The following is a 10,000-nucleotide window of genomic DNA, read 5'->3' as shown; positions in this document are numbered from 1 at the left end:
ATTATATTTATATTTGGGTCGTCTCCCCGCTGGGAAAGTTGACTAGGTCTGGCCAAGTTTTTGTATGGATCCCCGCCTTCAGCGACATGATCTGTCAATATTAAGCCAAAGAAAAGGAAAGGTGCTGGTCACCAAGATTTGAGCTTGTCTGCTCTCAGACTTTTGATTATTAATCGAAAGTCTGATTGGTGAGGCTACGGATTTCTTCACTCACTACAGAGAGTAAAGCACAAAGCTATCCACGGGGTAGCTGAGTTGCCAGCGGGGATCCGTTAGCTAGCCATAGTGCTAGAAAGAAAAGCTTGGCGGATTCCAAAATGTTGCAAACTTTTCAGAATGTGGCTAATGTTAATTTGGCTTCACTTAAAACCCATTCCAGTTCATTCATTGATAGACAGGGAAAACACTGAGTGTTGTGACAACCTTGTAACAGTAATCGTGCTAACAATAAGCAAAAAGGGACAAACTGCAGATTTTTTTTAGATTAAAAGGTTTTGTTTTGTCTGCAATGGCTACTTAAATGAGGCATTAAGGCATTTGGTCCAAAAGGCAGATTTTTCTGTTAAATTGATTACAGTGAATATATACATCTCAGTTTTCATACTTTCCAGCACAATATTTTCATGGAAACCTCCTAAAAAAAGCAGTTCTTGTTCTTTAAGAATGTGCAATTATTCATAACAATCAGATGAAGACAAATAAATGATATGTTTCTTCAAAACAAAATAAATAATTGAATGTAAAATGTGAACATGGCTGACGTTTGATGTAAAAAAAAAAGACTCAGCTGACAATAATTAAAAAAGGAATTTAATAAGCAATTCATTACACAGGAAAATACGAAAAACTTAACAGTTCATTTTATTTGGCACAACACAAAAGTGCTTTGATAACACTGCCCACATTATCTGACATGAACAACTTGAATTCATCACTTTTCCCATATATTATAAATTGGTAAATATAAAATCTTTCCTCAAATTAAAACATTTGTCCTTTTTAACTGCTCAGTATGGCACACGGCTTGCATATCATGGAAACAAATACACATACATTCATGTGCAAATACTTGATTGTTCGCCCGTATTGTGTGGTTTTAATGAAAAATATTGTGTTAGGAAGTGCATCAAAGTTGTGTTAACGAGTTGTGTTAACGTTAACTCTATTCAGGCTTTGATTCTGAACTTTCATAATGATGTCTATGCATTATTTTGCTTCAAAAAAAAGTTTTTGCTTTGGTTTAACACTTCTAATAACACTTATAACACATTATCAAAAAATATTTTGCTTTGGTGGCTTTCTTTGCAGTGTCATAAAATATGACAAATATTTGTCATAAACAGTCACCTATGGACCACAAAACACTATTACATAAATAAATTGTCTTTCTATCAAAGCACAGAAAAACACAGGTTCATTATCCTTCTGGTAATCAATAACTTATCCTAGAAATTGCATCTTTATTTTGTTTTTATTGCATACAATCCCCCAGCTCATAATTTCACATTGTTTGGTCATACAGGTCATTGTCAAACTTCCAATTTTCATATAAAAAAAAGAAAGAAAATAGAGACTCTTTGGTGTCAAAGCAAAACAAATAAAATAGTAATTTTTTTTAATGAAATACAATAGGTAACGTACAACAAATAACAGATCAACGGTTACAGCAAAAAGGCCAACAAGGCGAATGAATCCAGCTTGGTCTTAAGAAGGAACTGCGTATAAAGAAGGGCATTTATAATTTTATATATATGTATCACAAAAGATCATAAATTACACAAGACCTTTGAGAATGTGCCAGTCTTTGAACAGCATCCTGGCACCGCGATGCAACGCAAACAGATCCACTGAGGTATTTCATCCCATCAACCATGTGTCAAGCATTCTGCAGGACAATCGGAGAGACATAAAAGTGCATAGGAATTAATCTCAAGCCCACTCCTTGTCCATAGGAAACAAAGGACTCATTACATTCCAAAATGCCTGTTTTCTTAAAGAGTAAGTGCCCTTGTTCAGTTCCAACGTTGACGTTTTTCCTCCTTCTATATATTTTGTATGCATGGGGGTTCACTCACGTAGCAACACCGGGAGCATGTTTAAAAACAAAACAAAGAATCGATCACCCCTTCCTTATTCATCAACTGCCAGGATATTTAATGTTTATGCCACGATTGATTCACCCACTCCCATGACTATTTGTCAGTGAAGGAAGTAAGTGAGCAAGGGCAGATGTAAGGCAAGGCGATGTGAAACACTTTGAATCGTAACAAGCCCAAGTCGGCCGCAAGATGATTATCATTCACTTTGCCATAAAAAAAAAACTTTCTGAAATTTACGTTGGATACACATGAACTAAAAAAAAAAAGAAATCCATTGATTTTGTTAAAAACAATACAGTCACAGCAGCAATGTTACACCATTTATCATTCTGGTCACCTGGTAACCTATCCAGAGGTTTCTTCTTGTTCTATCCACCGGTAATCAGATTAAGATGTCCTCCCTTTGTAAACGTTGAAAGAAAAGAGCAGCTCAACAAGCTGTTAACCTTTCTAAGCTGCTAAACCTTCTCCCGAGGGATACCGTAGATAATCCCCTTAAAATAAACTAGAAAAGAGTAGGAGGATGTACAGTAAATCTTTGTTCTGGTGGTTGACTCTGGTTGCAATGGATCCTTTATTGTGAAGTAGATCATGGTTTGTCTATCAGATTGTCAGTTGCCAAAGGCAATTTGAGTGGTATGATAATAGTAAAAGAAAATAATACGTTAAAAGTTTGTTAAGATTGTGTCCACTCAGAACTCTCAATGCACTGATATGAAGGATGAGCAAAACAAAATTATTTCAAATACATTAAGGTTTCAGTCAAAAAAAAGAAAAATGCCTATGGGTGGGTGTATTTTTCTCACTAAAGTTTACTTGAATTTGAGTGGACACAACCTTTCAAGTAACTTAGACATAAGATTGAGAATCATTGTGAATGATTATATTGGCTGGTGTAGTGACCAGGCAGAAAAATAGCCCAGTTCACTGATTGGTAAAAAATCAATTCTTAAGTACACGTATTAGGATGATTTGTATGCACCCACCGGTGCTATATTTGTCTGTCGCTGAATGTTAAAGCCAAGGCTTTTGTGAGGCTATCTTCATGTGTAGTTGATTTTTGGGGGCCTGGTTTGTTTTGAAAGTAAGCAAGTATTCTCAAGATAGTTCAAAGGACAATACAGCCGCTGGCGATGTGTCATACGTCCAGAACCATGTCATAATGTGGCTCTTTCTTTCTCTTCCCACACTTGTTTATCAGAACTGAGTACAAAGTCAAAAGCATGACCCAGTAACTGGCGTACACGATGGCCCCTATGATTAGGACAATGGTCTCAGACTCCGGGAAGGGTTTCCTCGTCTCCTGGATCACCGTGTAGAGGATTCCGACAAAGAGTATGGTGAACCAGATGGAGATCGGAACCAGGCCGATAAAGTTTGTGACGATCGTCTTCCGTCCCGACGTACCCCACCCGGCTTTGTTGATCGTGGCGATGGCAAACATCTTGGCCGGCAACAGACTCGACATGTACAACACAGAGTAGAAGGACATGAAGACCATGACGATGTTGCCCCGCAGGCAGCTTGCAAACGAGGACTTTATCAGTGCGACGGCCTGCACGATGAGCAGGAACAACAGGATATTCCACAGCCTCCCCTGGTAGAACAGCTGTATCGCCGTGGCAATGAGGAAAAAGGGAAAGAAGCCCGTGATCACCGCCTCGTAGGTCATCCACAGATGGTGCTTGTGGAACCACATTGAGTTGTACAGCCACTCCCGGAAATAGGACTTACTCCAGCGCGTTTGTTGGTTGAGCCAGCGCAGGTAGGTGATGGGCGTCTCGGTCAGGCATTTAGACCGCGCCGTGTATTTGGTGGAGTAGCCCAGGCTCAGAACCCTGTTGGTGAGGTGGCGGTCATCCCCGAAGCTGCAGTGGGATCCCATGAAGGTCTGGTTGTACCAGGCCTCCATGAACTCGTGCAGCAAGGAGTTGCGGTACATCCCCAGAGGTCCGCTGATGCACTGGACACAGCCGAAGTAGGATTGGCACGCACGCTCAATGTTGAACGCCATCCAGTAGCGCACGCTGCTGAGGAAGGAGATCCAGGACTCGTACTTATTCAGGATCTAGGGATGGAAAACAAGATGAGTCTTCCCTGATCCTACATTTGGCTTCTGTGTTAAGCAGGGAACATGACTTGGTAAGACTTCATGGATCTCCTGATCCAGACGTAGTCGATAGTACACAACCACTTTGTATTTTGTGTGTAAGAACGGGTTCTTTGAAAATGACAGAATGATTTGGGAGTTCCATTGATTTACTTTACCTGTACATCGCCTCCTACGCCCCCCACCATTGGGTCTTCTTCCAGAACCTTCACCATCTCCACCGACGATGCCGGATCCAACATGGTGTCCGAGTCGCACACCTGGAATGAAGCACAGCAAACACACGTATCGTTACGTCTCAGAAACCTGCTCAGTAAACAGTTTCACTAGGTAGAGTTAACACACGAGGTGTGTTGGGGGGAATTGATATCATCTGAGTATGGTTTTCTATGTAGCATATGAGGATGAGACAGTAAGAAAGTTTGGTTGAGAAGCCACGGCCTGTGGTGCTTGAAAGGGGCCTTTCATGAGGCCGGTGTTGTCATGAAGGTGAGGTCATTGAGGCCTTGGGGACGTCTGATGATTCATAAAATCTCACCTCACACACTCCACCCCCGCCCCCCCCGTCTTCTGAACGGCTCCTTGTTGCAGCAGAGTGTGAATCACGAGGAGAGAATAATTCTGACTTTCTGCGTTTCAAAGATGTTTTATCGTGCATGAGTCAATATTCACTGTAGGTATGAAGATATTTGTTTCTCCATGCATGAAAATTGGTCTGTGTTATCTTAACCTCAAACTAGACTTCTATTAGAGGTTTAGAGGTATTTGCGATATACAAACGCCAACAACACTTTATCATCATTACCTTTCGATTAATCTGTTTTCTTTTATTGCTTTCTGTTTCTTTACTCAAACTAAGTGCCTCTCTGAGCAGTCCATAAAAGGAAGAAAACATTTTCCTAACTTTAAGAGCTTGTTCATTCCTAATCTAAGACTAAAACAGCAGATACCCGGCATCTGCAAAATAAACACGTCTCATGACAGCAAAAAGCCAACTCTAGCTAAAACAGCTAGTTTTAGCTAGAGTTGGAATTTACATGAATGAGTGTGTTTTATTAATTGCCTGGGAATATTTTTGTGGTGTTGAATCTGGTATGGTAAAGTATGGTTAGATCTTCTGATTTGATATTGAAGGCATGAAGTACTTTGCTTCGTGCACTATTGCTCAGCCCACTGAAGCTAGTGTAAAGTCAGGAGGTCTACAAAGCTGTCCCCAAAAAGAGAACTTCTGGAAACGTACTATCCCAAAAAGCCCGGCTCAGCTAACCCAATTGGACGTTAATCCCCAAATATTTCCATTCAGACATAATCAATTCTACACTGTGTTGTCTCAACCCAATTCCCATGGCAGCATCGCGCTGTGTGTCAGAAGGCCGGGGGAAGTCAGGGCATCTCATAATAACACAACCTCGTTGGGTGACTAGCCTCCAGGAAAACTATCCCAGGTGATCCACCGGCTGACCTGGATCTGACATAATTGAGTTTGTAAAGACCCAAAGCTAAGTCTTCTTCTTCTCGTCTTGAAGAATAATCTCTCACCCATCGGATCAAATGGGTAGCGTAATGACCAAAAGGAAGCTGTTATGAGTTCGACCTGATGGGAAAAATAACTCTGTCCTTATTACTTCTTCGACTCTCTTCCTCCCGGTGTCCTTGCGTAAAGCACTTAACCCCCCCCCCCACACACACACACACATGCACAGATTTAGCAGTGCATCACCTTGGTGGCCAAAAGGTGAACACTGTTTACGTTCCCAGGTGTGAGCCTTTGTAATGCGATAAGGTTGAAGCATGCAGACTTTCTGGGAGAATAACACGGAAAGACACATCACTGAGCTGAAACTGCAGCTCTCATCGTGCAGTCGTTTCTTCATTGGATTATGGGTGAGCTTGAAACTAATCTTTGACATCTACACTGTACTTAACCACAGGGTGTATTGCAAACAAGTTTGACTTTGACAGAAAAATGACCAGAAAGAAATCCTAGCAATCATCATATTTTGGGGCAAAAATCGGCTAAATATTTTTTGGAAGATGAATGTGATGTCATGAAATTTGCCGAAAGGTAAACCTTCCATTTTTTAAACTTCAATTATCTTAAACATGTTGATTTTAAGCTAGCCAAGGCATTTTTTATGTGCTTTGCTGTTTTTGTGATGAAATGCTACACATGTTTATAAACTATAATCCTACATGTCATAAGTGCAACATTTATTTTGTGAAATACATTTGACTTCAAATTCCACCAGAAGGAGCACTCATAACACGGTACATGTCTGGTTACCGATCCAACATTGTGTAGCTCTTTGTATAAATGACGTCATTCTCAATATTCTGGAGGACATCTGAAATTAGACGTTAGTTTAGGGCTACTCGTGCTGATTTTCACTCTGTGCTTCATGACACACTGCCTACAGCCACAGCACAAAAGACTCTTTGTTGCTTTTGTATTTATCTTGGCACAGCCCTTCCTCCCTCCCTCTCCCACGCAGGCATCCCATCATCCTGCTCTCTTTTCCCTCCATGCTTTACTCTAAATCCATCTGTCTATCCATCCAGCCATCTATCAATCTAATTCATAATTAATTCCACTTCTCTTGGTTGCGCTATGTACATTCAACCACACCATGTTCAACCATCCATTCATCACCTCAAAACAATCCCATCTGCCTTCCACCCGTTTGCCTATAACTCAATCTACACGTCCCCCCCAAAATCGATCTATCCCCTTATGGATCCATCCATCCATCCACCCACACATCCATCAATCCATCCATCCATCCATCCATCCATCCATCCATCCATCCATCCATCCATCCATCCATCCATCCATCCGTCCATCCATCCATCCGTCCATCCATCCATCCATCCATCCATCCATCCATCCATCCATCCATCCGTCCATCCATCCATCCATCCATCCATCCATCCATCCATCCATCCATCCATCCATCCATCCATCCATCCATCCATCCATCCATCAAACAAACCATTCATCCATCCCCCACCGTCTCCCTTCTCCCCCCCCCCCCAGCACTCACCTGTACGTAGTCCACGCTCCTCCCCAGCGCTTTGAAGGCCGTGTACATGACCTCCCGCTTGCCGCCCCACTTCTGCATGATGCACACGCACTTGTTCCCCAGCACCAGCTGCGTCACGTACTGCAGGCTCTCGGCGTAGCCCTCGTCCGTCTCGCCGGGCCCCCGGAAGTGGAAGTTGCTCCGCCACACGTAGGTGGACGCCTTGTCCCAGCCCATGACCTCCTTGAATATCTCCATCATGTACAGGTCGTCGTCGTTGTTGCCGTCGATCACCATGATCACCTTGATGCCCGGGTAGGTCAGCCTCTTCACCGACACCAGGCACTTGCGCAGGTACTGAGGGTCCTCCTGGTACGCGGCGATGCACAGCGCCAGGGACTTGTTGAGCTTGATGGGGGTCTCCAGGGAGCGCCGCATGTTGCGGTGCTCCAGCAGGGCGAACAGGCTCTGGATGACGAGGTGGACCACCAGGATGGCGCCGTACAGGCCGAAGGACACGTGGTTGCGCTCGGTGGTGAAGAACTGGTAGCCCATGATGTAGGCGGTGGAGATGCCCACCAAGAGGGAGATGCCGAACATGGTCGTCCCGAAGATGCGCAGGTAGGTCAGCGCTTGATCACATTTCATCTGGAGGGGGGGGGGGGGGGGGGGGTAGCGTGGAGAATGGAGATTGTGGTAAAAGTAGTTTGTAAAAACGACGTCATGAATGTCCAAAGGCACACGTTAACTGGAGATCCATATCTATTGAGATACGTTTATTTTAGTTTAAAGACCTTTTTGGGTAAAACAGCAACGATTCCAGAGACTGTATTTGTTTTTAATGAAAACCAGAGGGACATAGCAACATCAATCGGATAATGTAACATTAACACAGATAAACATTGTCTCTGGCCTGACATTCTAACTCTCTGGTTTCCCAGGGAGGATTATATGGATGTAATTGAACGGCTTTGTGTACAGTTTGTTCTTAAAGCAGTTTGTTCATTAAAAGGAATTTATACTACAGTTTGCGCCCAACAAAAATCTCGCTCCCTCTTTATTGCTCTCTCCACCTCCAGCCTCACACAGCGTCCCGTAAATGTCAGACGCCGTTGACTCTCCGTCTGCTCTCAACACATGTGGGAGGGGGGGGGGGGGGGGGGGGGGGCATTGCCAAAGTTTGTTGACCTAATGAACAGCAAAACTGGCAACGAATCCGGCCAAGTCCTCGATCCAGGTACTTGGCCGGAACTTTTTACTGCGTGTTTACACACTCTGTTCCACCTTATTGTACACTTTTATTTTTTTCTCCGGTAACCACGGAGTGCGGTCGCCTTTGAAGGGGCCGAGGATGAGCTATATACATTTCTCTTTTTGTGCAGCACACTTCGAAGGCCACCCTCCCTCCCCTGTGTCTCCCGGTGGTGTGACAGCTCCTCGGAGCTGTGTGTGTGTGTGTGTGCGTAATGGTCCTGCGTCGATAAAAGCTTGTAATGTTCTGCGTGGGCCCTCCCTTTGCTGCTATCGCCATCTGTTTGGCAGGCCGTCGGAGGGACACTCTCAACGTGGCCCGGCTCGGCTGCACTCACTGCGCAGCGCGGACCACCCTGTGATGTCATCTGTTTATATCTCCGTGGGAAGAAGAATGGGAGAACGTTTGGGATTCGGGAATTTCATGTTTTTTTAGTTTTTTGGGAAAAAAAACTCCACTGACTGGTTTTCCCAATAATTTAGCGTTATAGCCATCTGCCTTAATGACCTGCTCCGGAGGGCATGGAATTCACACGTTCCTGTAAATGAACAGCCCAGCTGAGCCGACATATCGCATCGATTAAAGAAGTAGGCCGAACACTCATCAATGACGATTGCCTCGGGGGAAACACATTGCAGGAATTTTTCTTTTACACCTGGGATCAGCCACCGATGAAGTTTGTGGGTTCAGCAGGCAACCGGTGCATTCAACAAGTCACCCTGTTCCCCGAGTCAGGGAGATGCCCTCTTGTGGACGGGATCGGCTTTAAAACAGCCGAGTGTCTCCTAACACAGTGGCTCTCTCTTCCCTTGCTATCAGATCTGGCTAATGTGCAAGCTGGGGGGGGGGGGGAGTGGGGAGGGGGGTGTAAGCCCCTTCTCACAATTTAAAAACGGAAGGAAGGGATCGCTTATGTTGGACAGTGTGCACGGATCGGCAAGCAGTTCTGCACACCGCAGGGACACTTACACCCAACAGACAGAGAGGGTCCAATGAGAGAGAGAGGGAGGGAGAGAGAGAGGGGGAGAGGGAGAGAGAGGGAGAGAGAGAGAGAGAGAGAGAGAGAGAGAGAGAGAGAGAGAGAGAGAGAGAGGGTGAGAGAGAGAGAGAGGGAGAGAGAGAGAGGGTGAGAGAGAGAGGGAGGGAGAGAGAGAGAGAGAGAGAGAGAGAGAGAGAGAGAGAGAGAGGGAGAGGGAGAGGGAGAGAGGAGAGAGGAGAGAGAGAGGAGAGAGAGAGGGAGGGAGAGGGAGAGAGAGGGAGAGGGAGAGAGGAGAGAGGAGAGAGAGAGGAGAGAGAGAGAGGGAGGGAGAGGGAGAGAGAGGGAAAGGGAGGGTGAGAGAGAGATTAGGAGAGAGAGAGAATTAGAGAGAGAGAGAGAGATGCCTGGCATCGTAGCCTACACTGATGTTGCTCACGTTCCCTAACGTGCTATTAATTCGGCTTTACTCCACACCCTTCAGACTCAATCATTGACAGGCAGTGACTGGTAACAATTAGGTGGTGAGAGGGGAGAGGAAGA

The 10,000-nt window shown here is 44.5% G+C and overlaps 1 protein-coding gene across 1 annotated transcript in view; it reads right to left on the bottom strand.

Moving 5' to 3' along the window:
* Window positions 1–788: 788 nt before the first annotated feature.
* Window positions 789–10,000, bottom strand: part of has2 (hyaluronan synthase 2) — a 16,103-nt gene continuing 6,891 nt past the window's right edge. Inside the window, exons 2-4 of the mRNA XM_060065173.1 lie at window positions 7,251–7,877; window positions 4,368–4,469; window positions 789–4,167 (exon numbers count right to left, since the gene is read on the bottom strand). Coding sequence (XP_059921156.1) covers window positions 3,238–4,167; window positions 4,368–4,469; window positions 7,251–7,877 — 1,659 coding nt within the window. The 3' untranslated portion in view covers window positions 789–3,237. The remainder of the gene's footprint in view (window positions 4,168–4,367; window positions 4,470–7,250; window positions 7,878–10,000) is intronic.

This window comes from Gadus macrocephalus, chromosome 11 (genome assembly GCF_031168955.1).
Source record: "Gadus macrocephalus chromosome 11, ASM3116895v1".
Lineage (NCBI taxonomy): Eukaryota > Metazoa > Chordata > Actinopteri > Gadiformes > Gadidae > Gadus > Gadus macrocephalus.
The sequence above is the reverse complement of the archived record's forward strand: the minus strand, read 5'-3'. Positions and strand labels throughout refer to the sequence as shown.